The sequence below is a fragment of the Pleurodeles waltl genome, chromosome 3_1, assembly GCF_031143425.1.
Source record: "Pleurodeles waltl isolate 20211129_DDA chromosome 3_1, aPleWal1.hap1.20221129, whole genome shotgun sequence".
Taxonomy (NCBI): Eukaryota; Metazoa; Chordata; class Amphibia; order Caudata; family Salamandridae; genus Pleurodeles; species Pleurodeles waltl.
In genome coordinates this window covers 433,584,451-433,603,723 of record NC_090440.1, presented here as the reverse complement: position 1 = coordinate 433,603,723, position 19,273 = coordinate 433,584,451, and the positions used below count along the sequence as shown (strand labels likewise).

The following is a 19,273-nucleotide window of genomic DNA, read 5'->3' as shown; positions in this document are numbered from 1 at the left end:
CTTGAAAGGTTTGAGCCAGAGGGGCCCAAAACTCCTTCAGGACTGTTGGTAAGATCATGCTGCCAAGTCCCAGTGGGTATGTGTATAACAGCCTAACATTTAGACAGCACTGACCAATCTCAACACCAAGCTGGCCGAAGAAAAGATTTACTTCCAGAATATTCCAGTTCCTTTTGACTCCCTGTTTGGAGTCATTGTGGGGAATGAATTAGGATTTACTTTTCGGGTAGAATACCCAGAGCACAAACTCTCAAAAGTAGAATGCTACATATGAAAATATGGCCAATTGCCTGTTCACTGGTTGGCAAGAGCATGGCTTGTACAAAGTGCCCATTAGACTGTCACTCAGGGCCTCCTTTAAATGCAAGGACTCAGATGCGGCGATCCAGGCAGCACAACCTCGGTAAGTACATTTGTCTTGATCTTAACAGAAGGCAGCAGTATGTCTAATCACCAAGGCAAATACAGCCCTCTCCTCACTGGGTGAGTCCAAAGGGTGAAGTCAAGCCAGTATCAGGGGAAGTATCAAGGCCACTGGCCTCCTGCAATTCCATGTATACACTGTAACTGGGGGCTAAAGCATCATCAGTCAGGTGGTTGCAAACTCCGGTCAGAATCCAACCAAAAAAACATGACAGAGCTTTTGAGAAAGGGTCTGTGAAAGACGAAGTTTTTTGTCAGTGCTAGACCATAGAGGAGCTGGACAGGCTAGTGTGATGTCAGAGTGAACTCGGTGAGGGATTGAGACCGATCAGGTTAGGGCCAGACATCAGAGTTGGCAGCTACTCAACTTCCTGTGATGTCCGTACCGGCACAGATGAATGAGGAACCGGCACAGGTCTAGGGGCCAGAGGGGAATTCGGTAACGAAGCAGGTGCACAACCAGAGGTGAGTTCAAGGAGCTCAGATAATAAAGAGGGCTTACCTACCTGTGGTAAACCAATTGGAGGCCTCTCTGTACCCTTGGAGCTTAGAAGCATGCCAGATGAAGCAGGATGATTGCCAAAAATAAGCCGCATGGCTTACTTAAAGGCTTTGGACCTGCAGCAGTATCACCAATGGCTCAGGAAATTCGGAGTACAGCAAGACAAGAAGACTTGGCTCTTCGATCGGGAACAAGCTAGACTTCCATCTTGACACCTTAGGTCAGAGTGGCAGGTTGGGGGGGTCAAGCCCAGCGTTGAATTCTTGTGCTTTTTTTGCATATGACTTACCAGACGACTTAAAATGTGAAGGATATCTGTTGCAGGAAAGATATTAATAGTGGAATCTGGTCTGCACAAGCGACTTGGAAGGACAGCGGCACCACTGTGATCGCTGTAAGTTTTGTCAGTGTGTAGCAACATATACCTGATCGCTTTAAAGTGCCTGAGGGTACATTCTAAATATATCATGGAGTCTTACCAGAAACATTAAAACCAGAGGCAGACCTCATTTGACTCCGTCACAAACATCTGTTTACAACAGTCATGAAATAGTTTGAAACAGTCTTTGATGTATGTATTGTTCCCTTGTACAATGGAAAAATGATAATTTAAAAGTATTTGTCAACAAACAAAAAAGGATGCAGAGCTCTGAAATTGCATTTGAAAGGCACAAAAAGAAAGGAACAAATATCGGGGTGCAGTTCTGTCACTTCCAGGGTGGACCAAGGCCAACGCAGAGCTGCACGAGGTCACCATGTAGGGCTAAGAGCACTGCTGGGAAAACCTACGTATTCAGTCTAGCAACAGTGGAATATTCTGAAGGCGAGAAAAGTGCTGTCAGAAATATCCATCAAAAATAAAAAATAAACTTTTACACCACCTTGTTTGAATGCACTAAAACTACAGTAAGTGAAGAATTTTGTATAAAACGGACACCATGCTAAAAATAACTACATGGTAAAAAAAAATGCCCATACTTTCAAGGACAAAAAAGAACAGACGAAAGCACACTTTAAAACATCCGATGTTGTGCAAATGTCATTCTGTGACTGAAAAGTAAAATTAAATCTAACCTTTAAGATAGTACAAGAGGTCAAGCTGCTATGCAAGCTTCCGGTAATAACTGGCCTGGGAAATAATCTGGTTAGTTTTGATGGGGTTAAAAGATGCCATTTTGGAGTACTGATCTTTACGGGCACTAGAGATAGACTAGGTTCGATATATAAAATGTGACCGACTCACAGAGGACTACACGAGAGGCATAGATAAAAAAAGAAACAACTGCATTAACAACAAAACAGACTAGTACAACATCGAAGCACCATAACCTGCAAAATAAATGTAAAGTGTTAACTGTTTAAACGTCAAGGGTGGGCAACTTGGCAATACCGAATCAGTAGAGGAAGTTAAAATAAAAAGGCATATCCTACCTTTATTACTGTCACTGGAAAGACTGCGTCTGTGTTTGACTCCCTCAACAGCAGAAACTGACTGACTTCTTGGCATTTTTGATGATCTTTTTGTTGGAGAACGAATCTCCTGATTGAAGAGGTTCCGTCGGACTTTAGTAACTTCTGAAAGGATGAAAATGTGTTACTATCAAACAAGAATTCCATTAAACCTAGTCCAACCTATTCTAGACTGCTTTAAACATGGTTTCAAAGTGAATATATTTTTTAGTCCTCAAGCCTGTCAAGAAAAACAATATACTTGGAGCACATATTCATGATGATAGTATCAAGGAGCGTGATTAGAGGGATTGTGCATGTGAACACAAGTTGCCAAAAGATACTCCTTAGTTATAGTTGATTTGTCCTAAAATTTATTTAACAAAGAGTAAAATTTAAGTAAAACAAAATTACAAAACTCCAATAAGCAGAGCTCTGGGATTTTTTTTTTTTTAAAAAGGTTTCAAAGTAGGTATAGTGACATGAAACATATAGTGCCAATGATAATCAATGGTAGCGTTAGATCGTGAACCAGGCACAATTAGATGCTGACCATGATGGAGCACAAGTCAGACACTTCAACCTGGCTTGCGCTGGTCAAAAATTTCAGTCTGACTTTAGTGGTTAAGTCCTAATCTACCACAGAAGTACACTTGAAACCCCACCTCGGCCAGGAGCAGAAGGGAGGCACTTGATGATTCACTGGGTGTCACACAGAGGCCAACAACATGATTCTGCTGAGTTAAAGTAGCCCCTTATCAGCCGAGCAGCTGAAGAAAAATAATCTAGAAGCTTGTTGTATCCCTGCAGCTAGAACAGCCTTATGACCCTTTGAGTACACGTCTTTGTTGTAGGTACAAAAGGAGGAAGTCCAGTCCTCCAGGGTCATTCTCAGGTCACAAACATGTTCAGTCCTCTTCTGATATTCCTTAGATTCAGGAATAGTATTAAGTAGGTGCCTGGAGAAGCCACATTTACACCGGGAACAGGCTAGTGGGTAAGAAGGACTCCTGGGCACATTCTACCAATGGGGTAAAAGATCCTATTGCTACCCCCACCAACTTTCGGCATTTTTAAGGTGGTGAAAGTGTTCCGCCACACTAAACTAGTAATACTGGGAGGAAACAGGAAATGAGTTTTGCTGAACTCATTCCTCGATTCACATTATGAGCAGTCCCACCCTGGGAATACAGATAAAATCTCAAGAGAGACTCACATCAATATATGTGGCAAGAAGTGAGTGACTGTCGCCTGGGAACACACTCTATGACGAGAACACTCCAAGCAGACACCTCAGATGAGTGTTGCATATTGCTTTGCTGTCTTAAAAGCCTTACTCATAATGTCAATGGAGCAGATTTCAATTGCCATGTGAGACTGAAAGGGCACTTTGCCCTCAGTTTAGGAAATATTACAACAAACTGTGCAAAAATGTTTACACGGACTGGATGGTGCAGTCGCATCACCGACAATGAGACCAGCAACATCATGGCAATCATCCACGCAGGAGCACCTACCGATGCCTGCCCTCACCACAGCTTCAACAATGCCAGCGACATCATCGCACCCAAACTCCAGCATACCATCAACCGCTCCTTCAAAACCACCACCTTCCTAGAGAGTTGGAAACACACAGAGATCAAGCCTCTACTGAAGAAACCCACCACCAGTCTGACAGACCTCATGAACTACCGACCCATATCCCTGCTCCCCTTTCCGGCCAACGTAATTGAGAAGGCAGTCAAACAACTCACGCCTTCTTGGAAGCCAACAACATCCTGGACCCCTCTCAGTCAGGATTCAGAAGCAACCATAGCACCGAGACTGCCTTCCTCGTCGCCACAGACATCCGCACCCTCCTCGACTGAGGTGAAACCGTCGCCCTCAGTCTCCTGGACCTTTCTGCCACCTTCGACACAGTCTCACACAACAAGCTGCGCACCCGTCTCCACGACACTGGTATCTGAGACTCAGCACTGCAATGGCTCTCCTTGTTCATCACCGGCAAAACACAGAAGGTCCAACTCCCCACCTTTCTCTCGATTAGCTTCAGCATCCCCCAAGGATCTTCGCTAAATTCCACTCTCTTCAACCTCTACATGACCCCAGTGGCCACCATCGTCAGAACCCACACACTCTACATCGTCTCCTATGCAGACGATACCCAACTGATAGCCTCCCTCACCAACAACCCAACCACCGCCAAGAAAAATTTCCACAAAGGAATAAAAGCAGTCGCCACCTGGATGAAAGATAGTTGCCTCAAACTGAACTCAAACAAAAAAGAAGTCCTCATCCTTGGTTCCACACCCTCTGCCTGGAACGAGTCCTGGTGGCCCTCAAACACATCCACCGACCACACCCGCAACCTCAGCCTCATCTTAGACTCATCGCTCTCAATGGACCGACAGTGAACGCAGTCTCGTCGGGTTGCTGCCACACCCTGCGCATGCTTCGAAAAATCTACAAGTGGATCCCCACCGATGTCAGAAGGACAGTCACCCAGGCCCTTATCAGCAGCCGCCTCAGCGATGGCAATGCACTCTAGGCCGGAACGACTGCCAAGTCCCGGAAAAGACTACACAGCACCCAGAACGCCTCCACCCGTCTCATCAAGAATGACACAGCCACACCTCCGCCCTTCTAAGAGACCTCAACTGGCTGCCTTTCGACAACAGAATCACCTTCAAGCTCCTGACCAACGCCTACAAAGGCCCTACACAACGCCAGACCAGCCTACCTCAACAACAGACTCCTTCTACACTCCCACCAGACAACTCCGCTCCGCCAACCCAGGCCTCGCCAAGGTCCCCCCACATCCGGAAAACCACAGTCGGAGGAAGACCTTTCTCCCACATCGCCACTAAGACCTGGAACACCCTTCTCATCCACCTCAGGTAATTACCCACCCTGTCACAGTTCACGAAGGACCTCAAGGCCTGGCTCTTCGACTGATCCTAAGCACACACCCCTTTCTCCCCCAGCACCTTTAGACCCTCACGGGTTAGTAGCCGTGCTCTACAAATCCCTAATTGATGGATGGATGGATGGGCACCCTTTCCTGAAATGCTGGGAAATATTACATACTGCTCCCCCAGCTTTTAAAAATAAACAGATCTCATGATCATTCAGGCAATATGGCATTTCACCCAGGGACAAGAAGATAAAAACAAAATGGTTACTTACCTTTAGGAGTGGTATTGCAGCCTGATAAGTTTTCTGGATTAATGTGCTGTGCATTCATTTATTTTGCATCTAGTGGTTGGCTATGCAATCAAGTCTTGTGTGTTTTTTTTTTTAACGTAACCATTTGGTTTAGCAGCATAAATCCTTTTCTGGAGTCACATGTTGTGCATCTGATTACGTACCAGCGTTTGGTTCCTGAAAAGGATGTTTTATAAAGGTGTGTGGGAATGACCAAGTTGTGGCCATGCAGGTTTCGACAAGGGGCATGTTTGCTAGGGTCTTCCGAGTTGAATGTGTCCTGGGGTATGTGGATTAAAAATGTCCTGCCTTTGTTTAGCATGGTTGGACACTTTCCACTATCATACGATTGTTCCCTTAGCTACAGGCGTACCTTTGCTTTCCCTGGCAAAGGAGATGAAGAGTTGGTTCCCTTTCTGAATTGCTTTTATCTCTTGTAGGTAGTACATGAGTGCTTTCTGCACATTCAAAATGTGTAGCCCTCTTTCCGTCTGACTTTGGATTCTGAAAATAATCTGGTAGTTGGATGCTTTGGTTGACGTGTAAGTGTGATAGGAACGGTGGGTTTGTTCATAGTAGGTACTTGTGGATTTGAAGGTATGGTTATGGGATTATAAGTACTTGTAGCTCACTGATTCTGCAGAGTGACATGATTGCTATTAGGAACGCTGTTTTTAGGCCTGAAAACACCATCTTGTGCATTGGCTCAAATGGCCCTGTCATCAGTTGTATGAGTACTGTATTTGGGTTCCACAATGGTGTTTGTGCTGCCCTTGGTAGCGCCACTCTCGGATCCTTTCAGGAATCCCCAGGAGTGTGAAGAGATTATTCCCTGTTGTTCTTCTGGTGTATGAGCCTTTAGTGATGTGTAGGTCAAGCCGCTGTCCAGTAAGTGGATGAGATATGTTAGTACCATACCTTGCTTTGTCCTGGTCTCTAGATTTTTTTAGTGGTCCCTGTACCAATGGATGTATCTAATCAACTTGGCTGTGTAGCACTTCCTAGTGTATGGCTTTAAAGCTACTGTCAGGACTTACATTGTTCGGGGTGCAGTTCTAGGTGTCCAAACTCTCGGTATTCAGGAACCATACTGCTATATTCAGTGTGGCTGATTCTGGGTGAAACACTCCTCAGTTTTACCTAGTGAGTCCTTGCGTCGTTTCTCCTTCAGTCAAGTCCGTGCACGTTATTTCTTCTCTCTGCAGGAGAGCAATGCACTGATTCGAACCGCACTTTCGGGTCCAGGCAGTCCTTGCATTGTTTTTGCACATCCAGCGATGTGTGCATCGGAAATCCTGCTGCATGATGATCCGAAAACCACACATCTGCAAGATGGAGGATTTCTAAAAGTCAGAGTCACCTCAGCTCAGGACACCTTAGGGGCTGTCCTGACTGGCCAGTGACGACTCCTTGTTTTTCTCATTATCTCCACCGGCCTTGCCGCCAAAAGTGGGGCCGTGGCCGGAGGGGGCGGGCAACTCCACTAGCTGGAGTGCCCTGGGGCGCTGTAACAAAGGGGGTGAGCCTTTTAGGCTCACCGCCAGGTGTTACAGTTCCTGCAGGGGGAGGTGATAAGCATCTCCACCCAGTACAGGCTTTGTTACTAGCCACAGAGTGACAAAGGCACTCTCCCCATGTGGCCAGCAACATGTCTGGTGTGTGGTAGGCTGCTAAAACTAGTCAGCCTACACGGATAGTCGGTTAAGGTTTCAGGGGGCACCTCTAAGGTGCCCTCTGGGGTCTATGTTACAATAAAATGTACACTGGCATCAGTGTGCATTTATTGTGCTGAGAAGTTTGATACCAAACTTCACAGTTTTCAGTGTAGCCATTTTGGTGCTGTGGAGTTCGTGCATGACAGACTCCCAGACCATATACTCTTATGGCTACCCTGCACTTACAATGTTTAAGGTTTTGCTTAGACACTGTAGGGGCACAGTGCTCATGCACTTATGCCCTCACCTATGGTATAGTGCACCCTGCCTTAGGGCTGTAAGGCCTGCTAGAGGGGTGACTTATCTATACTGCATAGGCAGTGTGAGGTTGGCATGGCACCCGGAGGGGAGTGCCATGTCGATTTAGTCGTTTTATCCCCACTAGCACACACAAGCTGTCAAGCAGTGTGTCTGTGCTGAGTGAGGGGTCCCCAGGGTGGCATAAGACATGCTGCAGCCCTTAGAGACCTTCCCTGGCATCAGGGCCCTTGGTACCAGTTACAAGGGACTTGCCTGGGTGCCAGGGTGTGCCAATTGTGGAAACAAAAGTACAGGTTAGGGAAAGAACACTGGTGCTGGGGCCTGGTTAGCAGGTCTCAGCACACTTTCAAATCAAAACTTAGCATCAGCAAAGGCAAAAAATCAGGGGGTAACCATGCCAAGGAGGCATTTCCTTACAGCCAGGTCCAGTTATCCCTTATTAGTAGATTAGTAGTGTTCTAGCAGCTTTGGCTGATAGAGGTAGCTATAGCACAGCAGCTTAGGCTGAACTAGGAGACATGCAAAGCTCCTACTATACCACTTATATCATATAGCACTGTATCTAAGAAACACAATACTCAGAGTTACTAAAAAATAAAGGTACTTTATTTTAGTGACAATGTGCCAAAAACCTCTCAGAAGATATACTTCCTTAGGAGGTAAGTAAAATACACAAAATATACACACAAACCAAAATCAGTAAGTAAACAGTTAAAAAAGTAGTGCAAACACTGTAGAATACAATAGGATGCAATAGGCCTAGGGGCAACACAACCATATACTAAGAAAGTGGAATGCAAACCACTTAGGGACCACAGGACTAGTGTATTGTGCAGAGGGTCGCTGGGAGTGTAAGAAAACACTAAGGGTGTCCAAGATACCCAACCCCAACACCCTGGAAAGTAGGAGTAAAGTCACCCTACTTCCCCAGAAACATACTAAAGTCGTGATAGGAGATTCTGCAAAGACCACAACTGACTGCAAAGCACTGAAGACGGATCCCTGGACCTGAGGACCTGTAAAGGAAGGGGACCAAGTCCAAGAGTCACAAAAGTGTCCGGGGGGTGGGGGAGGGGTGGGGGGTGCAGGAGCCCACTAAACCCTGGATGAAGGTGCAAAAAGGCTGCCTCTGGGTGGAAGAAGCTGAAGATTCTGCAACAACGTAAGGTGCCAGGAGCTTCTCCTTTGCACAGATGTCCCACAGCATGCTGGACAATGCAGAGTTGTTTCTTTGGAGAATGACGGCAAACAAGCCTTGCTAGCTGCAAAGCTCGCAGTTGAAGAAAAAGGGTGCTGCCCGGGCCCAGGAAGGACCAGGAGGTCGCCACTTGGAAGAGGTGACAGAGGGAGCCCTCAGCAACACAGAGAGCCCACGCAAAAGAAGGCAGCCCCTGCAGAAGTACTTGAACACGGGTTCAAGAAAACTGAGCATGGTGGTTGTCTCAACACTACAAAAGAGGGTCCCACAAAGCCGGTGGTCAACTCAGCGAGTTGAGCAATGCAGGACGGAGTGCTGGGGACCTGGGCTGTGCTGTGCACGAAGGATTCCTTGCAAAAATGCACAGAAGCCCTAGCAGCTGCAGTTCACGCAGTACACAGGATTACTGTCTGGCGTGGGAAGGCAAGGACTTGCCTCCACCAAATTTGGACAGATGAACCACTGGACTGTCGGGATCACTTGGATCGAGCTCCTGTGTTCCAGGGACCACGCTTGTCACAATGAGAGGGGACCCAGAGGACCGGTGAAGCAGAAGTTTGGTATCTGCGTTAGCAGGGGGAATATTCCGTCGACCCATGGGAGATTTCTTCTTAGCTTCCAGTGCAGGGTGAAGGCAGATAGCCCCCAGAGCATGCACCACCAGGAAACAGTTGAGAAAGCCGGCAGGATTAGGCGCTACAATGTCACTGGAAGTCTTCTTGCTACTTTGTTGCAGTTTTGCAGGCGTCCTGGAGCAGTCAGCGGTCGATCCTTGGCAGAAGTCGAAGAGGGAGATGCAGAGGAACTCTGGTGAATTCTAGCACGTCATTATCTGAGGAAAAGCCCACAGGAGAGACCCTAAATAGCCCTCAGAGGAGGATTGGCCACCTAGTCAGGTAAGCACCTATCAGGAGGGTCTCCAATGTCACCTGCTAGCACTGGCCACTCTGAGGCCTCCATTGTGCCCTCACACCTCTGCATTCAAGATGGCAGAGGTCTGGGACACACTGGAGGAGCTCTCGGCACCTCCACTGGGGTGGTGATGGACAGGGGAGTGGTAACTCCCCTTTCCTTTGTCCAGTTTCGCGCCAGAGCAGGGTCTGGGGGATACCTGAACCGGTGTAGACTGGCTTATGCAAGGCGGGCACCACCTGTGCCCTTTAAAGCATTTCCAGAGGCTGGGGGAGGCTATTCCTCCCCAGCCCTTAACACCGATTTCCAAAGGGAGAGGGTGTAACACCCTCTCTCAGAGGAAGCTCTCTGTTCTGCCTTCCTGGGACTGGGCTGCCCAGACCCCAGGAGGGAAGAAGCCTGTCTGTGGGTTGGCAGCAGCGGTAGATGCAGTGAAAACCCCAGAGAGCTGGTTTGGCAGCACCCAGGGTCCATGCTGGAGCCCCGGGGATGCATGGGATTGGCACCTTAATACCAGATTTGGTATGGGGGGACAATTCCATGATCTTAGACATGTTACATGGCCATATTCAGAGTTACCATTGTGAAGCTAAATATAGGCATTGACCTATATGTAGTGCACGCGTGTAATGGTGTCCCAGCACTCACAAAGTCCGAGGAAATTGCCCTGAACTACGTGGAGGCACCTTGGCTAGTGCCAGGGTGCCCTCACACTTAGTATACTTTGCATCTAACCTTCACTAAGTGAGGGTTCGACATATAGGTGACTTATAAGTTACTTAAGTGCAGTGTAAAATGGCTGTGAAATAACTTGGATGTTTTTTCACTCAGGCTGCAGTGGCAGTCCTGTGTAAGAATTTTCTGAGCTCCCTAGGGGTGGCAAAAGAAATGCTGCAGCCCATAGGGATCTTCTGGAATCTCAATACCCTGGGGTACCTAGGTACCATATACTAGGGAATTATAAGGGTGTTCCAGTATGCCAATTAGAATTGGTAAAAATGGACACTAGCTTGCAGGGACAATTTTAAATGCAGAGAGAGCATAAGCACTGAGGTTCTGATTAGCAGAGCCTCAGTGACACAGTTGGGCACTAAACAGGGAACACACATTCAGGCCACAACTATGAGCACTGGGTCCTGGCTAGCAGGATCCCAGTGAGACAGGAAAAAACAAACTGACACACAATTAAAAATGGGGGTAACATGGCAGGCAAGATGGTACTTTTCTACAGTCCCATGTTGGTTAAGTCAGCATAAGTGTAATTTTTCTTATCATTAGGCGGGGAGGAAAGCATAAGCAAATGTTGAAGTCTAATCTATCCACAGGGCATTCTACAAACACCTGTGTGGGAGGGCCAAGCACAAGACATGCTGATCGGACATCTCAGGCACAGGGGTTTGGGTATGTGAGCAATATGTTTTGGCATTTTGCGTTTGTGGAAGTGGTGAACAGATCTACCGCTGCGGTCCTCCAACACTGAAATTATTGGTTGAGAACTTGGGAAGTGAGTTTGCTGATCACTCCTGCTAAAGAGATTATGGTTCACTCCCAGAAAAATTTCTGCTAGTAGGCATATGTGGAGTTGGGGAGATCAACATGGCTGAAGCAATTGGGCATTGGATAAACATGGCAAAAGCATGCCCCTTTTTTGTATGCAGTACATGGTAGCCAACCTGTTGGCTTGAATTAGTAACAATTTGTTTTAAAGTGTGCATTGTAGTGCTCATAGAGTTCACATAACTGCCAGGATCTCATCTGCACTGACAAGTAGGAGGATTTACTGGCGGGACCACTGACTTTATATTGGAAGGCTGCGCATGGGGATAATACCTAAAGGGACACATCTGTGGTAATGGTCACCTATGGCTGGGGCGAGAAACAATCTGCCGAGTAACAAGTTCTGCTTGTTCCACGACTGTAGTTTATGCCAAACAATGGGCTTCAAAAACACAATATCCTCCAAGTTGCTTGTGGCTGTTCCCTGGCCAGACATACCTGAAGTTGGTAGTCGCATATTTGAAACCAATGTCATAAAAGATACTCTAGTTATTAACAGTATACATATTGATCAGTCAGAGGACACATTCACTGGTCAAAGGAAAGCTACTTCAGATATGTTCCCCAGTCATTAATGGTGGAGGCCTTGCACGTCACTGAATTCAGAGAAATCCTAATAATGATTCAGACTGCTGTGGACACAAAAGGGGAGTTTTTCACATTGATGGTGAAACCCAATCAATGGAGGAACGGCTAGGACTGTTTGCTGCACCTCAGCAAGAGACGCAGACTGATTTATCTCCTTTACCAGTAAGCCATCTAGAAACTTTTACACTAGAACCTGGCTACAACACATATGCATTACTACCACTGCTACATGTTTTTGTTGTGGGGCTGTAGTGACTCCAAAAGCAGGGCTTTCAATTGGTAATGTGTGCTACTTACCACAACCCTTACGTACTTGTAATTGGCCAGATATACTGGAATGTGGAAGTCTGTGTCATTGAGGACTATCATGTACTTGCCTATTTGCAGTAGGGGAATGACATTCTGCAGGGTTGTCATTTTGAAGTGATTTGGATGTACTGTACAGGTTAAGTGTCCTGAGTTGGAGGATGGGGCGAAATTTTTAAAACTTTTTGGAATGAGCAAATACAGTGTACACATCCCTTATCCAAGCTAGTGTTCAGGTACAGTTTCTATTGTGTATTTTAGAAGCGAATCCTTCATTTCCAACAAAAGTTTAACATGTTCGTTTTTGAGCTTGTTAGTGTGGGACTGCAGGAAGCTAGCTCTTTATATGATATATCAATAACTAGATATACCGTGTAAATAGTCTAGGGATTCCCCTATGAGTGGACAGGGCCTACTATGTAATCCCAAAGTGCCCTATTAAGAGGCAGAGTGGTCGAGCAGCCTTAGGCTTAACACAGAGGAGTGTAAGACATCTACCAATGCACAAAACAGTCAAATGACATGCACGACTCAAGAAGGAGATCCACACCAATTTATAAAAATAGCAAGTATCTATATATATGTTTAGGCATCAGAGGGAAATCCTTCAGGCAAGTACTTTTTCAAATATAAATTCTTTTTACTGACAAGACCAATCTCCAGAAGTTAAGGTGAGTGGTGGGCAAGCTCTAAGGCCGCACCAGCAGTACACCATGAGTGGCACGGGGCCAGCTGCATGCAGGGTGCAAAACAGTGTCAGGTACCCAGTACGTTTCAATGGAGGTCGGCTGCTGTCGGAAAAGGCTGCTGGCTCTGGCTACGAAGCCAGTCAGGCTGACCCAACAGCAGGGCTCAGGCCTCACAATGCTCGGGCACAGGTAGACAACTTTGGTCCTCTTCTCTATGGCCCAGGGGCAAAGGATGCAGGGGGTGTCCTTAGACATCAGGTTTTTCCTTACTGGAGCAGTCGCGGTTGAGGGGGGCCTGTGTGCAGAGGTGAGGTTGCGGAGTCCAGGAGGGGTGAAACAACGATGGACTCAAGCTTTGGATGGCTTGGGAACCTTGTTGGCACTGGTGGCCCACTTCAACTCATGCCGGAGGCGACGGGTGCAATGGTGAATTCGGGCAGTTCCAGAGGCCTCAGTAGTCTTCTCTTTTCAAGATTCTTCAGGTTTCTGGAGTCAACATCGCAGGACGAGACGACTTTGGTGCAGTTTTTGATGAGGGATGCAGACAAGCCGAAGGGGCTGGTACTAGGTCAGCTGCTGATTCTCCCCTCTTCTGCTTTTGCAGCGCTTCATTAACCTCTCTCTTCTAAGGTCGTCAGGATCTGCTTCTCTGGTACAAGGGACTTCTCTAAATACAGAATTTAGGGGCGATAGGGGTGTGTAGGGTAGTAACCAATGGGTTACTCCCCCTTGTGCCACTACGCCCCCATGACCACTTCCTGTGGGAAGGGGCATAACCCTGTCCCAGAATCCCTAAGTATGCCATCACAAAGATGGCTACTTCTGAAAAATAGTGTCCACCTCGCAGCAGCTCACCTTAGGTCTGGTACAAGCCTGGGGAGGGCACATCTACCTGACTAGCTAATTTTCTCGCCTGTCCAGGTGCCAAGGGGCGCAGCTTCCTCTCCTATGAGGGGAGCCAGATTTGCATTCCAAAGGTGGCAGCTACTTTGAAGCTCGCTGGCCCAAGGAGACTACTCGGGTCATCCTGTGGGAGTGGCTGTTACACCCTCTTTGCAGACAGGCTTTTGTTCTTGGCCTCCTGAGAGCAAAGGACTCTCACCCTAGGAGGCCAGACTCTTGTCTGGTGGTGGTAGGCGGTCCCGAACTTGTCAACAAGCACACCAGAGGCTGGTAGGTTTTCAGGGGGCACCTCTAAGGTGCCCTCTGGTGCATGTATTGATAAATCCATCACTGGCATCAGTGAGGGTTTATCAATGTGAGATGTTGGATACCAAACATCCTTATCTTCAGTGAAGTCATCATGTAGCTGGGGAACTGTTATTGACCAGCGTCCAGCACATGTATTTGATATGGTTTCCATGGCCACTTACTATATCTGAGAATCGACAGACATAGCATGGGCATGTCTGCTCTTGCCCTCACATGTAATATAAAGCACCCTGCTCTAGGGCTGTAAGGCCTGCTGTAGGGGTTACTTACATATATTGCATGCAGTGTTAGGGAACATGACAAAGGCTGTGTGCCACGTCGTGTTTTTAATTTGGTCTGCACCAAAATACGCAGCCTGTCATGTGCTTGGTGAAGGGTCCCTTTGGTGGCCCAATTCATGCTGCAGCCCTCAGGGACCCTTTGTAGTACCCCAGGTCACCATTTAGCAGGGACCTTTAGAGGCTGCTACAGGAGTTCAAGTCACGTCAAGTAAAATATTTTATTGTTCAGTTAATTAAAACTTACAATGTTGATACAATAAAAAACTTTAAATAAAACAAATCTCAATAAATAACATCATAAAAACAAATCTATTTGCAATTTCACATTTAATTTAGCAGCATTTGAGGACCTCCCACCAATATCGTAATTACCATGGAGGTCAATTCAGTGCAAAAGGGTCAAGAAAAAGTGCTGTGTACATATCCAAAAAAAGGTGCTTTGTGCATAGAAACAGCATAACAACGAATCTTTTATCCCCAACTAGTACTTACCATACTGTATATGACACCATTAAATCATCGTCACAAATATTATTGCTGCCACTAGGAACTAATCAGAACAACATAGTCAAAAAAGTACTGAGTCTTTATCCTGAACTTCACTACTGTAATTTAATCATCCATTTCCGCTTTAAAACGGCCAAATACCTGTATAAAAATGCAAGATCTGCCGGTAAATTACCATTACAACTCCTGCTTTGCTAATTTTAACTTGGCAATCAACAAACTTTAAAAATTTGCCACAAAACATTGGATCCTCCCCCTGAAAACACACTTTTACTGCTTGCACGAATTGAGTTCCTTATAAAGGACTGTCTCAACAGCCCTCTCCACTCATTAGGGCTGGACAGGTGCAAACAATATGACGTGTCTTCCTTGGGGTAGCTGTAGGGACGGAACAAAGACTCAGCTGTCGTTCTCTTCCAAATGGGAGCATTAATTACACGTTTGCAAGTCTCCAAACCGAGAGTGCAGCAGATTTAATTTAGCCTTTAGGCCATACAAACTTCCCAAGTATTTTTGAGCTTTAAGTGGGCCATACGTTCTTATTACCAACCATGAGATCTTTTTGCCAACACTGTTTTATTCAATATGAATGACATTTTTCCCTGATACATTGATGGCTCTGTTAAATGCAGGTTGTGAGATCGTTTGGCCCCAGAGCTCCTCTGCCTTAAAGGTTTTAATGGCCAGATTGAAATAGAAGTGCACCACAGGATTTGCCAATTGGGAAAACAACTGCGCAGTTTTGGAAGAGAGCTCCGGCACTGGGGGCTTGGTTAGCAGAGGCCCAGTGCATACTTAGTCAAAATCACATCATGTACCAGGCATAAAATGGGGGGTAACCATGTGAAAAAAGGATCTTTCCTACAACCACCCTGAAAGCAAAGCTCTCAACTTTGGTGGGTTCAGCCTCATATCTGTTGATGGCATGCTGGCTAAAACTGGTCAGTCGCAACACAGGTCTTTGGTGGGGTTTCAGGGGGAACCTCCAAGGTGCCCTCTAGGTGCATGTATTAATAAATCAGTCACTGGCATCAGTGAGGGCTTATTAATACTAGATGTCTGATAGCATCCCTAGTTTCAGTGGAGCCATCATGCAGCTGGGGGAACTCTTAATGACCAGTGTCCAGCACACGTACTTAAAATTTCTTCCCTGGTCACTCACTATGTCTAAGACTAAACAAAGACATAGCAGGGGCATATCTGCCAATGCAGATAGGTTCTCATATGTAATGTAATGTAATGTGCCTTGCCTTAGGGCTTTAAGGCCTGCTGTAGGGGTGACTTACATATAGCGCATGCAGTGTTTAGTGGACAAGGCACACACCTGTGTGCCATATCGTGTTGTGTGCCATATTGCGTTTTCACTTTTAGCTGCACCAAGACAAGCAGCCTGCAATGGCAGTCTGTGTGTGCTAGATGAGGGGTCCCAGAGGCTGACAATACCTGCTGCAGCCCATTGGGGAACCTCTTAGGTACCTATGCCCCAGGTACCGTTTACTTCAGTGACTTACGGTGGGGGTCACAGATCGTGCCAATTGGGGAACAATTTTAAAGTTTTAAGGAAAGAGATTTGGCACTGGGGAATTGGTAAGAAGGGACCCAGTGCACTTTAGGTCCAAATTGCATCATGTATCAGGCAAAAGGTGGGGGTGACCATGTCAGAAAGGGGAACTGTCCCACAGGGGCAGATTAGGAGAGCTGGTGTGAAATTCCAAACAGTATCTATGCCAAATGAAACCTAGAGCCTGATGTGTTTAGCCTGATCCATTGAAGCGGGAGGTAAAAACTCAAGTCTACTCCCACAGGATTAACAAATTTGAGAAGAATGTAAAGGAGTTAACTGATGACAGAGTTGCCTCTTCATTTGGCACGGCTGCTAACAAGGAAAGATCCACACAGTGCTGCTCTTGCTTGAACTGCCTCTTGCCTTCATCCTGACAAGAGATCCTGCATTTGATACAACTGTTATACACTACATGGACTGCCTCCACTGTAGTCTGAGTGTGCGCCACAGAGAAGAAGACTTCTTGCTGGTGTAAAAGGCATCCATGGCCTTGACAGTATCCATATCTTATTTGTTTTTCAATTTTTGAGCACCTCGTCTATTTGGGGACTAAAGGTGTGCTCATCTTCAAATAGTAAGGGTATAAGATGTTGCTCTACAGCCAGGCAAATTCCTGAAATGTGCAGCGAAACATGCCGAAGCAAGAGATTACTAGTGTTTACTTGCATAGGGCCTGTGTCTGATGCTTCCAAGGGGCTTTTAATGGAGACTTTGGTGATAACTGTGTTCGTGCACAATTTTTGATTATTTTTCCTATGCAAATGAGCCCAGTATTAGAAAAGTTCTTCAAACCCTTCCTAATGGGGCTATCAAACCAATTTGGAAGTGACTGGGTATTGTCGGGTCCTGTGTCTTTTTGCCTCCGCTTCCTGTATTTCTGACTGTACTAGATTTTGGTTTTGCTGGTTCTTGGTACTCTAGGCACTTTATCACTGCTGACCAGTGCTAGAGTGCAAGTGCTGTCTGTGTAAATTGTGATTATGATTCATTATCCCTGATTGGCCTATTTGATTTACTGGTTAGTCCCTAGTAAAGTGCACTAGAGGTGCCCAGGGCCTATAAATCAAATGCTAGTAGTGGGCCTGCAGCACTGACTATGCCATCCACGTGGGTAGCCCTCTAAACATGTCTCAGACCTGCCACTGCAGTGTGTGTGTGTGTGCAATATTGCACTGCAAATTGGACCTGGCAAGTGTACCCCCTTGCCAGACCCAAACCATCCCTTTTACTACAAGTAAGTCACCACCAAGGTAGGCCCTAAGCAGCCCCATGGGCAGGGTGCAGTGTTTTTAAAAGGTAGGACATGTACTGTATGTGCTTTACATGTCCTGATAATGAAATGTTGCCAAATTCGTTTTTCACTATTGCAAGGCCTAGCTCTCCGATAGGTTACCATGGGGACTGCCTTTAAATATCTTTTAAGTGTAGTTTCAGATTCGGAGCAGATATAGATATGGAGTTTGGGGCCACTGAACTGACAAATTAAAAGTACATATTTTGGTATAGTTTGTTTTTAGATTGTAAGTTGGAAAAAGGCACTTTTATAAAGTGAATAAAAGTCTGGGTCAGACTGACAGTTGAGCTGTTTGTGAATTCACTCTAAATCGGCGACACAAAGGGAGCTGAGGTGTGTCCTGCATATCCTAATGAGTCTTTCTGGGCTAGCGTGGGAGGGAGGAGCTGACACCTGCACTTGAAAGGGCTGTGCCTGTCCTCACACAATTCAGACTCCAACCCCCTAGATTGTGTCTAGGACAGGGCAAGAAAGAGGCAGGGTCTTGTGCACTACAAAGACTTTCCTTTGAAGTTTACCTACTTCAAGGCAGAAATTAGTTTAAGTATTGGACTGCTGATGCAACACCTTTAGAAACTGGATGAAGAGGAATCTCTGCAAAGGAAAAGAGCTGTGAGGATGAGTACCCTTTGCTGTATGTGCTTTGCTGTGTTGGCCAGAAGTTGCTGCTTCTGCCTTAGAGAGAGCAACACTGGACTTTGCGGTGTATTCTGCTTGTGAAGATTCTCTAAGGGCTTGGCCTGAGCTTGCCTCCTGTTAAGAAGTCTCAGGGACTTCAAAGACTTCATCTGCCAGCGCCTGGGCTCTCTTACCAAGATCCCCTGATTTTCTCAGTGGTGCCACTCCAGGCCCTGGCAGGAGCTGGCACAACCAGAGTGAAAATCCATGCACCAGAGCTGGGCGGCAGCAAAATCAACGCAGTGCCTGCACCGTGGATGAAACAAATTTAACCAGTGCCAGTGAAACTGATACATTGCCAGCTCAGCATGGATTCATTGATGCTGTGCATGTGGATTTTCCAGACATCGTCCCGGAGCGTCAACATTTTAATCACCACCACATGGACCTGAGGCTGCTTGTCCAGAAACCAACACATAGCTTACCCAGCAGAGAAAGAGAATCGACACACAGCCTCACTTGCGAGTAAAGAATTAATGCAGTGCTCGCTTTTCCAATGCATGCTCGCCCATGTGACTATTTTTGACGCATACCAGGTATTTTGTGATTAAAGAACACATCCATTGATTTCTACGGTTTACGTCTCGTTTTACTTTAAAAATTCATAACTTTCCTTGTGTATTTGGATTTTTGTTGTTTTGGTCTTGTTTGATTTAGATAAATATTGGCTATTTTTCAAAACTAGCGTGGAGTCCTTTTTTGGTGTTTTCACTGCGTTACTGTGTGTGTTTGTGCATATTATCTACACATTGCCTCTGAAATAAGCCTGACTACTTGTGACAAGCTACCAAGGGGGTGAGCAGGGGCTCTCTGAGGTGTGCATCGTCTTTACCCTGACTAGAGTGAGGGTTCCTACTTGCACAGGGTGTAAACTGACTGCCAACTAGAGACACCATTTCTAACAGTGGTCACTATGCTCTATGTAGAAATACA

The 19,273-nt window shown here is 46.3% G+C and overlaps 1 protein-coding gene across 2 annotated transcripts in view; it reads right to left on the bottom strand.

Moving 5' to 3' along the window:
• The window catches only part of TICRR (TOPBP1 interacting checkpoint and replication regulator), a 472,392-nt gene that overhangs the window by 228,263 nt on the left and 224,856 nt on the right, over nucleotides 1-19,273 (bottom strand). For both annotated transcript variants that reach the window (XM_069222701.1, XM_069222703.1), the window contains exon 15: nucleotides 2,357-2,500. In XM_069222701.1, coding sequence (XP_069078802.1) covers nucleotides 2,357-2,500 — 144 coding nt within the window. The remainder of the gene's footprint in view (nucleotides 1-2,356; nucleotides 2,501-19,273) is intronic.